This window comes from Triplophysa dalaica, chromosome 17 (genome assembly GCF_015846415.1).
Source record: "Triplophysa dalaica isolate WHDGS20190420 chromosome 17, ASM1584641v1, whole genome shotgun sequence".
Taxonomy (NCBI): domain Eukaryota; kingdom Metazoa; phylum Chordata; class Actinopteri; order Cypriniformes; family Nemacheilidae; genus Triplophysa; species Triplophysa dalaica.
The window spans coordinates 19295018-19316043 of NC_079558.1; the positions used below are offsets into that span (position 1 = coordinate 19295018).

Here is a 21026-nt window from a genome sequence, read left to right on the forward strand (position 1 = left end):
AGAAGATTGAGACGGATATTTCACGTCTGATAGAACCACACATCATAGATAGAGTGTCACTCTAGACCCACCGGATCCTGCATATACTCGGCTGAAAGCAGGACATCTCATCTACGCCTGACTAAAAGATCTCTTCCAACACAACATGATTCCAATTTACAGTATCTTCATATCTTCTTCTCAATGGCAGCTGTGGGGAGAAGCAGCTGTCCCAACAACAGAAGCCCTGGTCTGCACACAAATGAAATATGTTTTGTAGGCATTTCTATGTTATATATTTGTATGTGTACTCACTCAACAATGTATTCGCTGTAATTCAATATTCTTTTGCACATGAAACATATTATGGAGGAAATAATGTCCATCTGCTATGCTTAAAATGTGCCATTATATTACCCAAACATGCATTTAAAACCCAACCAAAACAATTAAATTAGTAAGCAATTCAGACAAACCTGCAAGGATATGAAGATCTCTGTATAATACATTCAGCACCAAAACATAATCTTATACCCTTATATACATTTAACACAGTGAACTATGTTTGTTGCTAGTAGTGAGGTGTAAGAACACGTTGAAAAAAAGAATGTGATCCTTTAGCTATAACCCCCATGACCTGCAATGCGCTTTGAATAAAAGAATGATCGGCTGATTGACAAATTACTATACTTACAGTAAAAAGCCTTAGCTCGCTCATAACGCTCTTTTATAGGCAAACATTTCACTTATAAAACAAACTATAGAGAAAATGTGAGTTAAAATAACGACACTCTTGTTGTGCCCATATTCTAGCACATAAAGCACACATATATTTAGTTATGTATTATCAGTGAATTACCAGCTAAATTACACTGAATATTAATATTACAGAAAATATGTAGTCATTTAGGCGTACATTTAAGAGATTTATTTTAGGATTACTAAAACAACAAATTGAAGAGCAAATTTGGAAAAAGGTCATGATGATAAAGAGGATGTAATCAGAATTTCTAAATTGCTTTTATTCAATTTGTATTGTCCTAGCTTTACAGATTTATAGTGCAAAGTCTTTCTTATATCATGTGAAAACACATTTAAGGACTGAATATTTGCACGGACATTATATTACAAATATGTCTAGTACATTTCTTATAACATTGATTATTTAAATAAAGTTGTCAATTGTTTACTGTCTTGTACAATGTACAATGGGCAATAAAAATGTCTTAACACTAACATCATTGGTTGAAGAGGTTTTGTTTTTAAGCATTTTAAATTGGATTGGCCAGTATCCTCCGTCCTGCCTCTGTGCGCAGTGTTTGGGTCATCGATACGAAACGTAACTTAAAAGACACATCTTCTAACCAACCAGTGCACGAGTTTGTTGTAAACAAATCCTCTTAGCCAATAATATTACTAGAAGGGTGGGTCCCTGGAATCAAATGAGTTCTTACGTCACCAACCATCAAAGCGCACCTTTTACAGTTAACAGCTTCTGCGGTTCTGTCGAGTGCTTGAATATGGGCACAAGAGTGTCGTTATTTTAACTCACGTTTTCTCTATAGTTTGTTTTATAAGCGTTAGGCGAAATGTTCACGTGTAATAGAGCGCTATGAGCGAGCGGAGGCTATCAGGAGTCCGTGAATATTTGAGGTCGTCAGAAGTTTAGTCAGGTTAGCATAGCAGGTTAGCATCATTCTCCAGCGGCTGTGGCCTCTCTCACTCGACTGGACTCAATCGTGAGGAAATAAACATGGTGTCTTGGATCATATCAAGATCTGTGGCGTGAGTTTCAATTCTCTCTTCTTCATTTTAGTGGTCCTAAGTAATGTTTATCTCGGTTGTTGCATTTAGGTTAAGTTAGTTTATTATTTTAGCATCCATATGCATTTCCGATGTAAAGAAAGAGGATTGCACACAATCAAACAGTGTAGTTTTGTGTAGGATGTGTAGGTGAACTCTTGTGGTTAAGTCTGTCGTGTCACTGTTGGTAATCTTTGTGTAATTTGTCATTGGACGTTCCAATGTGATGATTGTATCTGTGTTTACGCCCTGTACTGAGGTTTTGGGTTAGGTCTTCTGACTCGTGTTTCTACAGGCCTCGGCACATAGAAACATGTCTCACACTGTCCCTCCGGGAAACCAAAAGACAAAGCCTGTCTTACTTCATCTGTTCTTCAGCATTAGTCCCGTCACATCTTTCATACTTTAAATAGATCACATTTGCCTTTAGGCTTGGAAAGGTTTTATTGACGCGTTAACCGGAGTGCTATTGTGCAAACAGCAGAGCGAATATCACTGTGATTGAAAGAGAAGTTAAAAGAGAGCCAGTGCCAATTACTATCCTAATGAGTCTTTCTATCCTATTTAAGTTGTCGTTTTGATGATAAGAGTAGCTGATAGTGATACTTGGCCTCTTGCTTTTTAAGTTATCTACTGCATGAATACTTGACGTTTGCGTTTTATTTGACAGAAAGGACCCTCGTCTCTCCATATACTTAATGTTTAAACTAGAATTGGCAGTATAGAGTGACCATGAGCACATTCAGTGAAAGTCATATAAATGAATGACTGTTGTTTTGTCACTCTGTTAATGTTGTGAGTTTGTACTCGAGTGACTCTGACCTCTGAGAACTGACACACACACACACAACAGGTTCGTCCACATTTGTTTTGTCAGATTCACTGTCTTGTGTATCGCTCTTTATTGCATTTACAATCCTCAGGCTTATTTTTCACTGATTGCATAATATATTTAACTTCTATTTGCATCTTTCTGCTTTCCTCATGTTTGACTGTTGGTGATTTTACAAACAAGTAAATTACTCTTCTGCAAAACTTGTCCATGCTATCTTTGCCGCTATATTAATGTCAGTCTGTAAAAGAGGCATTTAATTTATCTTTTTCAAATAAATGAGGGCAGGATTGTATTTTAATTTCTCTTTGGTGAGTGCTGCCTTGCTAATATTCCATTAAACAGTAGAAATGAGTGTGATGACATTTTGTTTTTGTCAAACAGATTTTTTTTTGGAAAAGGCAAATTACAATTTAATACTGAAATGTCTAGTCCCAGTCATAGATGTTGATCGGTCAATGATCTTAATTGACATTAAAATACTGCAGTGAAGTCTTTACTAAACGGCTGCTTCGAGCATGGCGCTCAGCACACATAGCTGAATGTTATTTTTATCTTGCATGGCAACCTTCTTTTACATGTCAATGATTAGATCCAGTAACGGAAGGGTGGATTTACTTATCTTCCTTAAAATAAAATTGAAATAAACATTTGTATTTTAGGTGAAAATAGATTGAATCCAGAGAGCTGAAGCAGATGTGGTTTTGGAGGCTCTCAGCATCTGGCTCCGAGCAATAGCCGTTCATCAAAGTGAGCCCGTTTTCTTAGCAGGAAACTCAAAGTTGACCTGAAACGGAGTGTCAAGGCTCGTCTGAAGGTTTTATTGTTTCAGCTGCACACCCTGAGAGCAATACCCCGCATTACAAAAATATGTTCAAGTCCGCTAGCTGCAGGTCTCGTTTCCTTCAGGGGCCCGCAGGAGGAAGACCGACTCCTTGTTGTCAAAACAATGGAAGGTTGATTTCCAGGACATTTATTTGTTTCGTGTAGAGGCTGTGATGGTTCTCTGGTGGAAAGGAGCACAAAGAGACCGTTAGGAGAATCGTAAGCCTTTAAAGTATGTGACTTATAAACACACAAGTTAATTGCACTGTATGGTTGTATTATAGATTGGGAGAGCTGGGCGGGGTGACATATATGAGACCACAGCAATGCGTCAACTAATATCCAACTTTAAAGAGGAGAAACCTGTTGTTAAACAGAACTAGAATTTAGACCTTTATAGTTGATATGCAATGTGATGCATTTACAAAATTATTTTGTTATTTTGGTCCCTTGATGCCAGTCCTATTATTTATTTACTGAACTTAAAATAAATATATGTGACCCTGGATCACAAAACCAGTCTTAAGTAGCACGGGAACATTTTTAGTAAAAGACAAAAATACATTGTATGGGTCAAATTGAAAATTATTTTATGACAAAAATCATTTGAATATCAAGTAAAGATCATGTTCCATGAAGATATTTTGTAAATTTCCTACCTTAAATATATAAAATCTTTATTTTTCTGAGTGGATGTTCTGCCACAGTGTCTCTGATTAACAACTTCACAGGTCATTTCTCAATATTTAGATTTTTTTGCACTCTCAGATTCCAGAGTTTAAAACGGTTGTATCTCAGCCAAAGATTGTCCTATTCTAACAACTTATACATCAATATGAAGCTTATTTATTCAACTTTCAGATGATGGAAAATCTCAATTTGGAAAAATTGACCCATAAGACTGGTTTTGTTGTCCAGTGTCACATGTAATTTGTTTTAGTCAAAAAACACATATACATCTAAAGATGGCCTGGCACATTCTCCTTTTGTCCTTAAATGCTCGTATATATGTTTTATTGAACACATTTCATTATGTCTGTACTAAATATTCTGTTTTTGCTGGTTCCTTGTATTGTGATTCTGCACTGCTCCACCCCGCATGCGTTACATTTTTCACATGGACAGTTGAACGCTGTGCGTCTTTATTTGAGGTTTCATTATTGTCCACATAAAAGAAATGAAAGGTCTAAAAGCGCTGTTGTCCGCTGCCTTCAGTCAGTCGAGCCAACTGTAGCTCCTCCTCATTAATTGCAACAATATAGATAATAATGGATTTCCTCATATGTCACATTAAAACAATCAGCCAGTGAATGAGAAATATTAGTTATTAAGCACGCGGAGCCACATGAATTAGAGTAAGAGATCTGTAAATTACAGTGCTCCAGGGAGAGCGGGGGGTGCCTTGGAGATGTGTGCAGCTGAACATCATTGTTACAGCTCAGTTCTCCACTGTTGCCATGGAAACAGGAAAATAAACTGCTGCCGTGCCGAGATGGATCCTTGGATCAAGAACACGCAAGATCCACAGCACAAATGTTTTCATTCTTGTGCACTGAAATGCTGAAGTACTCTTTTGTTCTTCTTTGTGGTCAGTTTTACTATTTCTTACCATTTAACAAATTCATAAGACTAATTATTGAACTGTAGTGTGTCATCTGTTCTACACACTCAGGCTAGAAAAGAGGTAATGATGCATCAGAACTTTGTGTTTTGTTGTAATGAAGGAGAGAAATGCTGTGACATTTTTCTGTGTGATCAGAATAAAGTGTGAAAACTTAATGGATTTATTGTAAATTAGGGATTTTTATATTTTTTAGTTTGGCTGACAGTGGTCAACTGCTTGTTTTCTTTTTGCCTTATAGATGTTTTTTTAGCAGAATATATACTAGAAACTAGTATATATTCTGGGAGTTCTGGGAGTTCTGGGAGCTGTAGTAACCACACAGAAAACCCTGGAAACAGCATAGCAAAGCTCTAAAAACCTCTCAAAACTCCTTTGCACCCACAGGGCAATGCCCTTAACTTCGTGAATTTTGGGTAGTCAAGCATCACTCACTAGGGCCCTTTCCCAAATTATGTTTTATATTTCCAAAATTCTATGGGTTTCTTTTGGATTCTGTGTTTTCTGTCTTTTACCATACAGTAATCGCAATGTATATTAGCCCACGAATACTTACACATTACACACTATAGTATTCACTTAGAATCTATTTAAAAAAACACCTACAGTAGATGGTACTAGCCATACAGGAACAAATCTGTAAAAATAGGGTAAAGTTAATAACCCATCTTAACAGTACATTTTCAGTTTTTTTATTTTGTTTTTTAGGTCTACTGTAATTTCAAAACTGTTGTCTAATAATGTCATATTTTTTAATATGAAGAACTATTTTTTTATAAGCACGTTTACTCCAGGTTAGTAATGTACATGTACATACTTTAATAAAAAAATTAATTTAAAATCAAAAGTTCAACAGGGATGATGTGGTAAAATGTCTGTGTGCGTTATATATATCGTTATTTTAAAGATTTATTTTTGACGTTTTTCTTTTATTTGTACAATTAAGAAAGAGAGGGAACAGAAAGCGAAGTGGAAGAGAGAGAAGGGGGTGGGTTCGGGAATGGACCACGACACAGGAATCAAAACAGGGTCACCCAATGCGCAACCTAGAGGTCTTCACAGGTCCAAAAATGTGGATCCAAACCCGAAGAGATCCGTGATTGTCCAAACCCATCCGGACCCGTCCAATATTTTCAAAGTTGGATCCGAACCCGCTAAGACCCGAGAAATGCTATAAATGTACTACCCGGACCCGACTATTAATTGAAAGTTACACCCGAACCCGGCCGGAAAGACAGACCCTGGACCTGAACATCACAAATTCCCCGCAAATTGCTGTTAACAAGTCGTAAAAATAAAAGTTTTGTCTTACCTACTAACATTACCTCGTACCGGATTGTGACGCAATCCTCATTGCTAATGTGGTATCCACCATGTTATTCCTTTCTTGCCGGTTGAATGTGCTCTGGGCTGAGTCTGAACAACAATTTAAGATATAACAAGAACCTTCATTTATATTAATATAAACATGGAATGGGATAAGTTGCAATGCTGGAATAAGTCCCGCCTTCTAAATTAAAGAGCCAATCGTCAATTGTTAAAGTCACGTTGTCATTGCTTAAGCGCCGGTTGGCATAGAAGCATGACAAGCACATGTGTGTTAGCTGCCTACCTGCCATTTAATAGACTCGGGTATTATAAAAAATATTAAATAGACAAGGGACCGGAAGTAATAGGAAATTGGACCCGACCCGGACCCATTTAGGCCGTTAAAATATAGACCTAAACCCGTATGGGTCTCGGGCCGGGTCCCAGGTCCTCCGTGAAGGCTATCTGCTCCGACCAAACATTTATTTTGACAGGTCGCTGCTAAGAGTGTTTGACAATGAATCCGTGAAATACAAAACGTTCATGTCGTCATAGTGAGACTGGACAGTGCATCATGCGTGCAGCAATGCAACCCACCACTCTTCACTCCACTCTTCACTCATAGACATGCAAAACAAGCAGATGCATATTTAAACTGCATCTGAATATTTCTAACCTTATTCATATTCGTAGCACAATTTAATTTTGTTAGCTGTTCAGTACTTCATTCTGGTTAAGAAATAATACATTTGCCATATTCCGTGTCATTCTGTGTTATACAGCAAATTTTTATGCTTTGATTCCGTGATGTGGAAAATGCGGAAGGATTGGTGAAATCAAAAGGGAACTTGCTGTATAACTTAAAGAGAGAAATCACTGCTTTTATTGTCACAATATTAGTCTTACAGTATTCAGCTGATTTGAGATCTGCAGTCTCATGATTCTGGGTCAAACATTGTCTTTTATTGCTAGTGCGAAACATCACAAACTGTCTCCATTTTTATCTGCACTGCTGAGTCAAGAACGCAGAGACACAAGCGCTGTAAGCCAGCACACTTCAAACACCTCTATAGCCCTCAGGACAGTGGCTTACTGAAGTATACAAGGCAGCATTATCATCTGGGAATCATCAAGGCCTGTTCATGCCTGTGTAATGTCAAGAAAGTCTGTGCGGCCTGTCGAAATCAATGCTAGCGGCAGTCTTCATCTGTCAGCAGCATGTCAGAGTTTTCCCCAGGACCCCCAAATTTAAGCATCACATCTGGATTGATTACCTGGTTTTACAGCATTTGTGCCCTTAACGTGTTTCCTGAAATATTTTTGTCCAGATGACCAGAGAATTTGTTTTGTTCTTTTCCCACACTAGCATTGTCATGTTTTGACCCAAAACTGCTTGTGCAAAGATTCCAGACAATATATGTAAAGCTCATCAGTCCGCGGGACACTTCAGCATGTGTCATTTCTGGCAGATGTTTATTTACTTTCTGCATCTTTGAAATGTTGCAACAATGTAAGTGAAAGGCACAGATAGACCATGAGGTGTGAGTTAGTGCTCCGGGTAACACAAGACTGTATGGTTGCAAAAGTGAGTAAAAATGCAGAACATTAATGCAAGGAAATATTCTGATTTTGAAGAATTCTGAAATATGCCCAAAACCACCGCATGTAAAATATGTTATCGTTTTCAAAAAGCCTCCGCTTTCATAAGTCATAAGTTTCATAAGTACAACGTGATGACGGCATTTTCCAATTTCTCCACGTTGTAGAGCACTTTCAAAAGCTCAGTTTTGACAAAAACTTGGTCTGGACGACCAATCTTTGACCTTTTCTGTCTCTTCACACAGGCTGGTGTTTGGAAACTTGTACCCAGCGTACTACTCCTACAAAGCAGTGAAAACCAAAAACGTCAAAGAATATGTGAGTAATACACATAACATCCATCCACCTGTGTACAATGTTTGTTTATGTGTGGACACTTTATGAACCCCTCCAGAGGTGATGTGCACTGCTCACTATGAATGAGCTCCTTCAGTGAGTTAAACCTACAGATTTTGGGTTACTAGGACATATCTTTAACTGCCTAATCTCGCCACTTCTTTAAATAGGATGTGGAAAGACTAACATGTCGTGTGCAAGTTCAGACATGTTAGTAGAGTGTGTGTGTGTCTGTCTGTGCGTGTGTGTTTGACCAGACCAGATGTTCTCTCTGAACTTGTTTGAAAGAACCCGGCCCTTTAAGAGCTCATTTAATCAGTGAATCAGTGCTTATTGAGGTCCAACCTAAATCAATGTCATTTATAATCAATAATAACTCTGAGCAGCGGTGCAGTCAAGCGCTTCATGAAGAGAAACATGCTGAATGTGTGTTTGCTGCTTTGAGATAAAGAGCCATGATCTCCCCCTAGAGTTTCTTTCATTTTGACGAGAGTACATTCAGTCATCACTTCTGTTACACTGTATTATTTCTGTGAAGTAGAGACGAGAGTTTCTGATCTTTATGAGCTGTTGCTGTAAGGAAAAACGATACCTTTGTGTTCCATGGAAAACTAAGAGAGCACTTGTGTAGGGAACGGCATGAGGGTGAATAAATGATGTTGATTTTTGTGTAAACTCTCTCTCTGTCTTTTGTCTCTGTTTCATATGTTTATGTTTAGCTCGTGTCGCTGGTTGACCTGAAGATATTTCAGGAGTTTAGTAACTCTAATCGAGTGTGTTTGTAGCTCTGCTGCATTGCAGGGAGTTGAGTTACTGCTCCAGTGGGTCTAACGCTTTTCCATATTCATCTATATTGAAGATAAAACTACATTCTTATTTATATAACATTTCCAATGCTTTAGAACCAGATTATTTAATGCAGAATCTCAAATCTTCAACAAAACATATGATCTTAAACATGAGTCTAGCTTAAGGCTAACGGAAAATAACTTGCCCTGACATATGCTGTTGTTTTCTATTAAGAGGCACACACGCCAGAAATGTTTTGTTCTAAAGCGTTTTTATAAGTTGCTTTACTCTCCTACATAGTACTGACATAAGGGTATAGTGTGTTTTACTACATAAAACAAGCTTCGGAAGGTTAAAGATTCAAGAAGAATGTTCACACTTCTCTTTTCTGTAATGTAAAATTAGATTTATTTTGTGAATACATGTTTTTAGATCATGTTTAAGTTGTCTTGCTTGGCAATCAGAACTGCTCACTTAAACTGAGCAGCTCTACACACACACACACATACACACACGTGTGTGATACTGAATTGAGGTCATGTATGTGATATTTATGCACATATGTTTACACGCTGTAGGGATGTGGTGGTGTTATGAGATTGAATCTCTTTGTCCGCTTGAGGGAACAGACACTGGCAGTCAGAGATCATGCCGTTTGTTTTTGAATGTTCGAGTGGAAAGTCAATTTCAGTAAACTTAGACTTTTAATGGCTTACCCTTGGAGAGAAGAAGAAAGGCTCGATGGACCACAAAAGCCGCCTTCTTAAAGCATGTCATAACCGTTGCTGCGTTGGCTTGCGAATGCAGACGGGTAATTGAGAAACCTGCTTTCAATTCATTTCCAAAATAGGACGAGACAAATGATGCTTTGTGCCGCAGACCTGTTTATAGGCCCAGCCGACCGGAGTCGCTGGTTTGAGTTGGACTTAAAATAAGTTTAAAGCTTGTGTTTACTAGCATGGACTAGATGCTTTTAGAAACCCCGCTGTGGTTTTTCTACTCGCAGTAAATCTCTACAATGGCTGCAACCCCTGTTTGTTAGATAAACATCTCATGTGTCTGTTTAAAAATGGTAAGGAAACGTCTTCACAGAAACAAACGCTGAGGAGGAAAGAACATGTCGATTTAGAATCGTCAAACCAGGCAACATAACTCCTGATCCACAGTCAGCGTTCAGCATGCCTAAATCAAGATGGAACAAAGCCGTCTGGTTTCTGCTTATGTCTCACATACTTCTCTAATGGATTCCAGAAAATTCAAACTTGACATAAATAATGTCTCGGATGTGATTGTATTTTTTTTTTTATCGATACGGTCAGCACAGTGAGATGTTTTTGGTACAGCCTAGCATAGGATTTCCATGGACGGTCAGCCGTGGCTTTCCTGTGGCGCATTGATCTCTCTCACACCGCTGCAGGTTCACCGGGAGGACACCAATTAAACGTGATGCCTCCTGTCAGGCCGCTAATACAGACTCACCACCGATTCATTTGACTTTGTTCAGCGAGCCTGAAAATATCACCTAATACCTCGGAGAGCTGCGGATCACATGACCGTCTGCTTGCGCTTTTGAAATTGAAATGCTAAGAAGCTGGCTGTGGTCGAGGGAAGAGGACGGTGTAGCATACCAAACAGCTCCTGCTGCAGAGAGAGGCGGCACGGAAATTAATGTCACGGCCGTAATGATTTTTTGCCACAGTCCACTGTGTTTTCAGCTTCTCTCAGGAGAAGAGGTGTGCTTGGATTTATGTCTGTGTGGAGAGATAAGGCATTCATCCCCGTGCACAGAAAAGAAATGTATGGATTTTATTGAAATATTCAGGTGTTTTATGTTTGGCTGAGTGCGATGCGTGTGCTGGCCTTCAGCGCTGGGTTTCACTGAGATGCAATGCATATGATATTAGTGTTTTTATTATGGACAGTATCAAAGAATAGCATAGCTTATTTTTTTTTCATTTTACTGGGTTTCAAGTATAACACACAGTGATGATGTATTATGATAATGCTCTCTTGATCTGACATGGGTCACTCCATTATTTTTAACCTCTCAAGCAGCCGATGTCTTCAGTGTCCTACCTTCATGTGTCTTACCACTCAATCAAATTAAAATGATCATCAGTCTCATGTACAAGCCTGTATGTGTGTTGGCATCCTAGTTCACCCAATACATTTTTGGGGGTTATTTACTCACCATCAGGCCATCCAATATGTCATATGTAACATTTTTCTATAGTAGAACAAAAAAGAAGATATTTAGCAGAAAGAATGACTTCGAGCATTTTTGCAAGAAACTGAACGTTATTTACATCATGAATAGCGTAATGCACAGCCTCTGCCAAATGTTGTGAGCACGATATTGTGATGTTTGTTGGCAGTTTGCAAACCAGCCTCTGATGCATTAAGTGCCACCTACAGAGCGGAAGTGTAAAGCCCACTTCCTGACGCATACCATTTAATTTTTTGTGTGAACTATCCCTTTAAATTTCAAAGAGGCTCGATTGACCAATATACTCGCTGCTGTTTAAAATGTTCATTTCATAAAACAAGAGAACAGCAGCAACACACTATATTGACATCAGTAGGAAATTCCTAAATGTTTAGATTGAATTCATGTGCTCAGTAACATGTCCTGAATCCCTCAGTCATCGATAATGACATTGAACTATTAAATATGTTTTTCAGGTGCGATGGATGATGTACTGGATTGTGTTTGCTCTGTACACGGTGGTGGAGACCATCACAGATCTGACTGTATCCTGGTGAGATTGACATTCAGACCCATGATTGAGTCTTTAACACGTTTACACGATTACACGTGACTCCTGTCAGGTTAAACAAGCAATCCGTTTCATTTGCCCCACACCAGCCCATGTAGAGAAACAATCAGAGTGTAATGAAATGAAGTTGCTGCTTTAATTTGTAGTCGCACATATTAATTTGTTGGAATACAGCTTTAATGAGTGTAATTATATCTGCAGATTAATCGCATATATCCGTGCTCACGCTCTCTCTCTCTCTCTCTCTCTGATCGGATCTGAAGGTTTCCCCTCTATTATGAGATCAAGATAGCGTTGGTGATCTGGCTTCTGTCTCCATACACCAGAGGAGCGAGTGTCATCTACAGAAAAGTCCTCCATCCTCTGCTGACCTCCAGAGAAAGAGTAACTCTATTCTTTACATTTATCATCCTTTACATAAGTGCTTCTCAACCTCTTTCATTTCACTTGAAACACTGTTTATTTGTTCAAATGGTGAATCAAACAAGGGTAGACCAGACTTGTTTCGTGTGCCCCTGAAGATGCAGTGTGTAACTCATGCATCACTAGCGTCACTAACTGGAATTGCTTGAAGTGAAAGTGAAGAACCATGATTGTTTTCCGACAGCTTCCATATTGTAAAAATCGTTGTTTATTATTCCATCCTTATTACACTGTGCTCTGGAATTAGTGGTGGGCATAGATTTATTTTTTTAATCTAGATTCATCTAGATTAATCTTGGAATTAATCTAGATTAAAATGGCTCATTTGAATTCTGCCGAAGGCATTCAGAATATGTGTCCTACCAAAATAATGACTAAAAGTAAGTATTTGAGAACGGGTTTCTCAAGCCAGGTGGCGCATTAGACCAGGGGCTCATCTCCTGTTTCCAAAATGCATCACAAACTGCTTGAGAAAGCTGTTCTACTATGATAATTGCTGATGAAATTAAATTATGTTCAATAAGATGAATTTGTGTTTACTTCCGCATTAGCTAAGGGATGCTTTGCGTTTAGGTGGTACTTGAGACTGGAAGAGCTCCTACAGTACATTTACATTTAGTCATTTAGCAGACGCTTTTATCCAAAGCGACTTACAAAGAGTGAGGGAGCAACAAGCGATATGTCATACAGGAGCCATAATACATTAGATCTCAATACAAAGTTACTGGTTTCAACTAAAGCTAGACCACTACCTGTTGAGAGAAAGTGTTTTTTTTTTTAAACCAACTGTATGTAAACCAATTCCGTACAGTTAACCAATTCCGCATTGCACAAGGTGCAAACAACCTTAGTCTTGTCGATGTTTCTATTGGGAAGCTTTTTAAAATAAATTTTCCCTGAAGCAAACCCGGCGGCTTCATAGCTGCATCCATGTTAGCACGTCACGTTTGATGTGGTAATTTCACAGTAACGTTATGTTGTGTTCAGACCAAACGCGAATGGCGCGTCAAGCGCGAGTGATTTACATGTTAAGTCAATGCAAAGACGCGATAGACCTACTTGCGGCGCGAATGAAGCCCTGGTTATGAGACGATGAGCGAATTAAGCGAATCACGCGAGTTGAAAAATCTCGTTCTCGCCCCGTACAGTGCAATTAAACTAGATATACATCCGCGCTAAAATATCAAGGTGAAAGTCATCATAGCTTGCGTAGTATAGACCCAGCTTCCAAACCAACTTTGAATATAGATTAACGGCGAGATTTTTTTTATCGCGCGATAAGAGTCTCACGTTAACGCAGCACGTTAACGCCGTTAACGGCCCACCACTATCTGAAATACATCATTCTGATTGGCCAATCGTGAGATTTTTTTCCCAGATAACAACCTCTCAAAACTAATAACACAGAGTAACCCAGATGCTGCAGATCATTTGACAGGTAAAGTTTAATACACAAAAACTCTTTTTGTCCTTTTAATAACACACATCATTATATTTACAAATGATTAAACCAAATGGTCTGTTCCTGGCATTTGAAATACAGAATGCATCCCAAAAGTAAACAGGTTTCCTCGCGCAAGGTCTGCATTGGTTAAAAATGATCTTTGCTTCCTGTCATAATCACACTGTCTGGGTTTATTCTTGCGATAACAACCGGCTGCCTGGACAGGATCCCTTAATTATTGGTGCATTATTACGATTAGGTTTGATTTAGTTTAGTTTTTTCCTTGTAACCCATCACTTGACAAGCACTGCCTTTGTATTGCTGTATTAATTTTCCAAATTAAATTTTAATATTTTTGATTTTATAATTATGTGCTTCGAAATCAGAAAGCTGTCACTCATTGTTCTTACTGTCTTGTGATTCTTGAAGGAAATTGACGACTATATAGTCCAGGCGAAAGAACGGAGCTATGAGACCATGGTGAACTTTGGCAAGCAGGGCCTGAGCATCGCTGCTACTGCCGCCGTGTCTGCAGCTGTCAAGGCAAGTGTGTGCGTCCCTGTGTGTTCATGTCTGTGTGTTTGCAATTGTGTATGTGTGTGTGCCTCTGCGTGTCTATGTATCTGCTTGTGTGGGTCTGTACGTGTGCGTCTCTGTGTTCATATCTGTGTGTCTGCAATTGCGAACGTGTGTGTGCGTCTGCGTGTGTTCATTTTTTGTGTATTTGTGTGTCTGCGTGTGTTCATGTCTGCGTGTATTTGTGTGTCTGCGTGTGTTCATGTCTGCGTGTATTTGTGTGTCTGCGTGTGTTCATGTCTGCGTGTATTTGTGTGTCTGCGTGTGTTCATGTCTGCGTGTATTTGTGTGTCTGCGTGTGTTCATGTCTGGGTGTATTTGTGTGTCTGCGTGCGTTCATGTCTGCGTGTATTTGTGTGTCTGCGTGTGTTCATGTCTGCGTGTATTTGTGTGTCTGCGTGTGTTCATGTCTGCGTGTATTTGTGTGTCTGCGTGTGTTCATGTCTGGGTGTATTTGTGTGTCTGCGTGTGTTCATGTCTGCGTGTATTTGTGTGTCTGCGTGTGTTCATGTCTGCGTGTATTTGTGTGTCTGCGTGTGTTCATGTCTGCGTGTATTTGTGTGTCTGCGTGTGTTCATGTCTGCGTGTATTTGTGTGTCTGCGTGTGTTCATGTCTGCATGTATTTGTGTGTCTGCGTGTGTTCATGTCTGGGTGTATTTGTGTGTCTGCGTGTGTTCATTTCTGCGTGTATTTGTGTGTCTGCGTGTGTTCATGTCTGGGTGTATTTGTGTGTCTGCGTGTGTTCATGTCTGGGTGTATTTGTGTGTCTGCGTGTGTTCATTTCTGCGTGTATTTGTGTGTCTGCGTGTGTTCATGTCTGGGTGTATTTGTGTGTCTGCGTGTGTTCATTTCTGCGTGTATTTGTGTGTCTGCGTGTGTTCATGTCTGGGTGTATTTGTGTGTCTGCGTGTGTTCATTTCTGCGTGTATTTGTGTGTCTGCGTGTGTTCATTTCTGCGTGTATTTGTGTGTCTGCGTGTAGCACAGGGCCGCAGTGAGAGCAATGATTCATGACTTTAAATCACAGGTAAAGGTCACCGTCAACTCGAGGTCATTAGGGTCAGTAGAGCAGTAATACAGTTCAGTGATGGACAGAACATAAGTCCACATCCACTGCCCTCTGTGAAAAAATGCTGTGTCTTTGATATGAAAGAATGTTGTTTGTTTATTGTTTGTTGATCTTGTTTAATGTTGATCTCTGTAATTTTTAATCATTGATACTGTAAATATGTTTGTGTATAACTGCTGTACAGGAGTACTGCACCAGCTCAGGTAATGTGTCTACAGCATGTGCTCAACACATCATCATTTAACACTGGGTTAGAGTTCCTCACATTGTTTGCTGATTTTTGTGCACATGGAGTTAAATTCACAGTGATGTCATCAATAATGTCATCCTGTCTAAGACATCTAGAGGAAGTTTATAGTTTCTCCATTGTTCTGTGCACATTCTAAAGCTCTGTTCTGAAATCTAGTCATCTGCCTTTGTAAGCAGTAATTTTTAGTACAGTTAAGTTTTATCTGTTGCAGAAAAGGCAATCCAACAATGCATTGCAAGGAGCTTGCTGAAAAGACTCTCAATTGATCATATACAGACTACTTTCATAAAGTATTTGTGTTGTATTTTTATTAGCAGCGTGCTGACAGTAAACTCATTTAAATATAGTTTCAATCCATCACTGATGAGTATGTGTTTGTGAGGACGCACGCTTCTGTTAGGATCACTTGGTTTTCAGACAGAGCTGATATTAGCCGTCCTTTTGCATTCATGCATGTTATCATGGATGTGTATTTAATCTTAGGCTCAGTTGTGTGTGTCATCAATGATGATATGTACTGTGTGTCTCTACAGGGTCAAGGTGCAATCACAGAGAAGCTGAGGAGCTTCAGCATGCATGATCTTACCCAGATCTCTCAGGGTGATGTCTATCCAGGATACAGCAGCTCCAACCCGGCCAGAAGAGCCATCATGGACCAGCCTGACGGAGCAGGTACATCTCCTTCAATTATTAACTCATTATTGCTGATTCATCTCCACACAGCTGCCTGAATGATCAGAATTCAAGGCAATTATATATTTATTTGCCTCATGCATTGACAGTTGCTCTTTTCAAATGTATAAAATGCTCAAGCTGTCTCGAAAATGGTCGCAAAATGTGAACATTTAGTCGCAGTCTGGAACCCTGCTGCATGTTCAAAAATGTCTTGATGCTTTCTCATCTCTGTACACTGCCTCATTTCTACAGATTCGGACTGTGTAAGACGCAGGTAATACAGGATTTTTGAGGATGTGAGGATGCTTTTCAGTAGCATAAAAACCCCAGAGGTTTCTAATGATATTTCAAGCGTTGGTGGATGGGGCTGAATGTTAATGCAGCCATGGCTTCAGAGTAAATAGAATGGATTTGGTATTTGTCTGGAGTGCAGGAGGGTAATAAGCAATAGCTGCATGTTTATAGCATGAAAGGTCTAGAGGAGCTTTGTGAGAAGATGAAGAAGAGGAAACAAACACCTCGGCAGCTTCAGAGCGGAATAACTAATGTGACTCTATTTCAGTATGCTAATGCGCCCGCCACGCTTGAAATTCTGCCGGCATGCAGGTCATTGCCATCTCGCCTGCGATGAAGCCGTCAGACAGCAGCACATCCTCACTGATCAAACCGTCTGCTGATCACACTTTGGTTTAAAAAAAGAGTGTTATTCATTCGCTCGTCTCTTATGTAAAAAAAGCAGAGCTCAGCATTGATGAATGCCATTAAACGGCTGTATGCGTCTGCTTTTGTTTCTTTCCTCTCCTCTCATCAATCGTATTCTATAGTTACACGTCTTCTCTTATCGCAGGGCAGAGCTGTTTGTCATCTGAAAACCCAGATGAGAATGTGTGTTATGGAAATATGGGTTTGAAGTCTTTGATTTGATTTACAGTTGCCTGAAAGAAGTCTGTGGTTGCTGTGATTTGACTCCCCTAACACACATCACACACAATACTACTTGAAACATGATCTTAATATCAACTGTTAATGATCTGTTATGATCTCCTGACAGATTTCTCTGGGTTTGTATCATGATTTAGGTTGAGCCCTTTATTATTTGTGGTGTACTCAGAAACGCTTTGTTTGGGATCCGTTAACGGCGTGTAAAAACTTGATGATTTCAAATGGATTTTTCTTAAGTTACTCCGAACATCAGGACAGTATGCATTATTAAATTTAGTTTCATATAAAACACTTCTCAGTAATAGAAAAGCAGGTAAACATTAATGAATGATCCATGCCATTAAAGATGTCGACAATCTACAGATGATAACAAAGAGCTTTCTCCCTCATATTGATCATCTTTCACTTGTTTTTCTGCTCGGCCTGCAGAAGACCTAAACATAACACAAGAATAGACCTGGAAAATGAATTCCATTCGTTCCCAAATCCCAAGAAAGTTATGTTACAGTAATTGAAAACAGTATGTGGGTGGGGCTGGCAACAAAGAAAAGTGTTCAGAACAATTGGTTTGTGAATGTGTTCTGCCCCCTTATGGTGAAATGAAGAATTACACAAACAGTACAGGTCTCTTATTGTGTGCTGCTGTATGATGTTGATAAATGATTAGTTTTTTTATGATGTTGTAAGTGATGAAGTGTGGGGTGAATCTGCTATGGTGGGTTTGGTGTTGGGCGTCCTGGCACCAGCTGGCTCTGCCTAACACCCGGCGCTGCCCTGGGAGCCCAGAGGAGACGGTGCCAGGAGCGGACTGAACCCGACAGCTGCTCTCTCTCTCTCTCTCTCTCTCTCTCTCTCTCTTTGCTCGTCCTTTTCTCTGCTGATTCTCTGGAATCACATTACATTACTGCTGGGGTGCAAACATTCCTCAGTTATTGTCACGACCAACGTTATTATAATGCATTATTAAAATCCAAATAATAACATGTAACTGAGCATGTCATTGTGCATAGTGAAGAGTAAACACTTGTTGTCTGTGTTTTTCACGTGTTAGTGCTATTTTTATAGTTTTGTCATTTGCTTATTGTTGCCTTTATTCAGTTCAATGTGGAAAAGTCAATGTTGGTTTTGATTTCTTTGATTTTTGTTTGTATTCCAGAATATTATCGGTATAATGATGATGATGATGATGAAAGGAGCGATGAAGAGGAAAAGTCTGTGTACTCTGAAGATGAAGCTGTTTCTCAGCACGGCCGAAGACGGTCTCAGAGCGTCAGAATTACTCGCTCGAAACTGCGCAGAGATGTAAGTCCAACGAAACACAATCTCACTGAACCTCATGAATGTCAGGATGAGGATTTACGTCACATGATAACTACATTCTTTCCGCACACAAACAATGTTCTGAGCTTCAGAGTGACACTGTTGCTAAATGACAAATGCAATTACTCAACCTCCATTGGTTTATAGAGTGTCTAACAAGTTTACATCCTTACACGGTGTAAAAACACTTTTATTTTTTAATAACTGTCAGTTATTATTTCCTCACTTCTTGACTGACTCTCAAAGGATTCGTTTGGCGATTCATCGGTGTAATCCCCTCCTTTCTGTCAGCCTACTCTGATCTGATTGTTCAGATGGTCGAGCACACTGTTGGTTAACCACGTGCAGTTTCGTAAATGGAACGTATGCGGGCATTACACCGAGTAACGCAAATCTGACACAGAACTGAAATTAGAATGAGAGATAACTCGTTCGCATGATTCAGAGTCCACTCGTTTTTCGAAAGCCAAGGACTTAATTTGTTCACTTTCAGCTTTACAACTTGGCAGACTGCTTGCATTCACACATTTACATTTATTCATTTGGCAGACGCTTTCATTCAAGGCGACTTACAAGTAGGAGAGCATATAAACATTTTGTCAACACGCTAAACTAGACCATAAGTTTACAACTAACTGTTCACACACAGCAGCATTACAAACCGCATGAAATGTTATTTTAAGGACATGATAGAAACCTGTTATCATGGTAACGGTTATGTTTCTTCCATCGATGACAGGCACGTTACGGATCTCTGAAGATCCGAGGGAGGAAACGGACACCTCTCAACACCGTGAATAACTCCAATATGGAGAACTAAAGTGACTACTGACCCGTTTACTTCATCACTGTCATAATGTTCTTCATTGAAGATCTAAGGACACTCCACCAGCAGAACTATTTATTATTCACATGTGCTTGTACATATCATGAGCTGAAGAATAGTCAGAGAACACGAGATGGGTGATGGTATTTTTGTATTGTATGACGCTGAATGTGACATTCAGATTGAGTCTTTTAGTTTCAGTATTTGTTCTCTTTGGATGTGGGTTTTATACTGTTTTCATGCATCTTTTTGCTGCCTTTTAGATGATGTGTTTTAAGTAGGATTTTACATTTGTAGTTTAGGTTATAAATATATATTATGATTCTTAAACAGAGAAGACCAAAAGCGTATATATTTGTGAAGGAAAAAATACCAAAGACTTGTTGCATTGATTTTTAAGAGGTTGTAATACTTGCAGGTTTGTAAAAATCTTTTCTATCTTCACATGGGTTTAAGGAGAAACCATTTGCACATTCTTTAAATCTGATCTCTTTTATTCTAAACTGTTCAGGTAAAATCTGCTGTGTTTGTGTGGGTGTTTGAGTGTGTGTTTGTTTGTACTGATGTCTGGCTGAATGTTGCATTTAAAATCAAAGCAATGATATCAATAAAGTCAGAGTATGGTAGTAGTTTAGCTTTTCTCTGTTGTTTTTCTTGTGGTATGAGTTGTTTAATACTTCTTTTACTTTGTCCTAAACGGTTTAATAATGAAATGAAATAAAGTGCTAAGTAAATGATAAACTATGAAATCAAATATAAAATAATTTACATGTTAAGATTTAAATGGATTGAACTATAAACAATATAAATATATATTTAAAATGTATACTCAACAGGACGCGAGGTCAGGAACTGGTTTATTTTAATAGTTTACTTCAGGTCAATATTATTTAAATCAATGTTATAAAGTTCATATCTTCCTCCATATCAAACTGTCTGTGTGCATGTTAATTCAAATGTTTAAAATGCTTTAGATAAGGTCTTAGACAAATTGTGATTTTAAAAAGTGAGATTTTAATAGATGGTTGGAGTAGATCATTTGGGAAAAAATAGCCAAGAAGCGTCCAGCAAAGCAATGCAACAAAATAATGGAATACAGCTAATGAACGATACGCCTCATTCATGAAATTTAAGTTGCGCGTAAAACAGACAGATCTCATAATACAACGTGTGTGTGTGTGTGTTAATGAATTCAATCACTCATAAACATGGAGCGCGTGCACGCTCATTTACATTAGCATAATCCCGCCTATGAATTACAGCTACGTAAACTACGTATCTCGGAGAGTCCGGAATCCTCTGGATTTAAGTCTCTGGTTGGGCTTCATAATATTGCATGAATACATAAGAGACTAATAAGATATATGCTTACCAATAAATGTATCAATTAAACTGTGTCCACCAAAGTGTTTTTAACGCTCTTAAATAATAATTCTTGGTGTACTTCTGAAAACGACCAGCCGGTGGCGCTCTGGAGGCTCTGCGCGAGTGCGCGTTATACCGGAGATGCGATGATTCCTGTGATTTAGAAAATCATCAGTTCGCCTACTTCTAACTAGTAACTTATTTTGAAGAATCTGACTGAATATGAAATTGCAGTAATAATATGAACTTCTCCATTGTTGTATATGA

The 21026-nt window shown here is 38.9% G+C and overlaps 1 protein-coding gene across 2 annotated transcripts; it reads left to right on the forward strand.

Annotated features, from left to right (window-relative positions):
* Positions 1-1450: 1450 nt before the first annotated feature.
* Positions 1451-20023, forward strand: reep3b (receptor accessory protein 3b). 2 transcript variants are annotated; one of them, XM_056770870.1, is made up of 8 exons: positions 1451-1764; positions 8213-8285; positions 11775-11851; positions 12133-12253; positions 14166-14279; positions 16165-16303; positions 18405-18550; positions 19308-20023. In XM_056770870.1, the coding sequence occupies exons 1-8, from the start codon at positions 1733-1735 to the stop codon at positions 19386-19388; spliced, it is 783 nt and encodes a 260-aa protein (XP_056626848.1). In that variant the 5' UTR covers positions 1451-1732; the 3' UTR covers positions 19389-20023. The 2 variants fall into 2 exon arrangements, 1 of the variants encoding a protein (XP_056626848.1); XR_008909370.1 differs by lacking the exons at positions 1451-1764; positions 8213-8285; positions 11775-11851; ... (2 more) ...; positions 18405-18550; positions 19308-20023 and adding an exon at positions 14287-15584 and having other exon boundaries at positions 16165-16296.
* Positions 20024-21026: the final 1003 nt, after the last annotated feature.

Coding starts and splice junctions, on each gene's coding strand:
- reep3b (XM_056770870.1), top strand. CDS start 1,733: ATGGTGTCTTGGATCATATCAAGATCTGTGGC. Junction 8,286..11,774: donor CCAAAAACGTCAAAGAATAT/GTGAGTAATACA, acceptor TATGTTTTTCAG/GTGCGATGGATGATGTACTG. Junction 14,280..16,164: donor CCGTGTCTGCAGCTGTCAAG/GCAAGTGTGTGC, acceptor GTGTCTCTACAG/GGTCAAGGTGCAATCACAGA.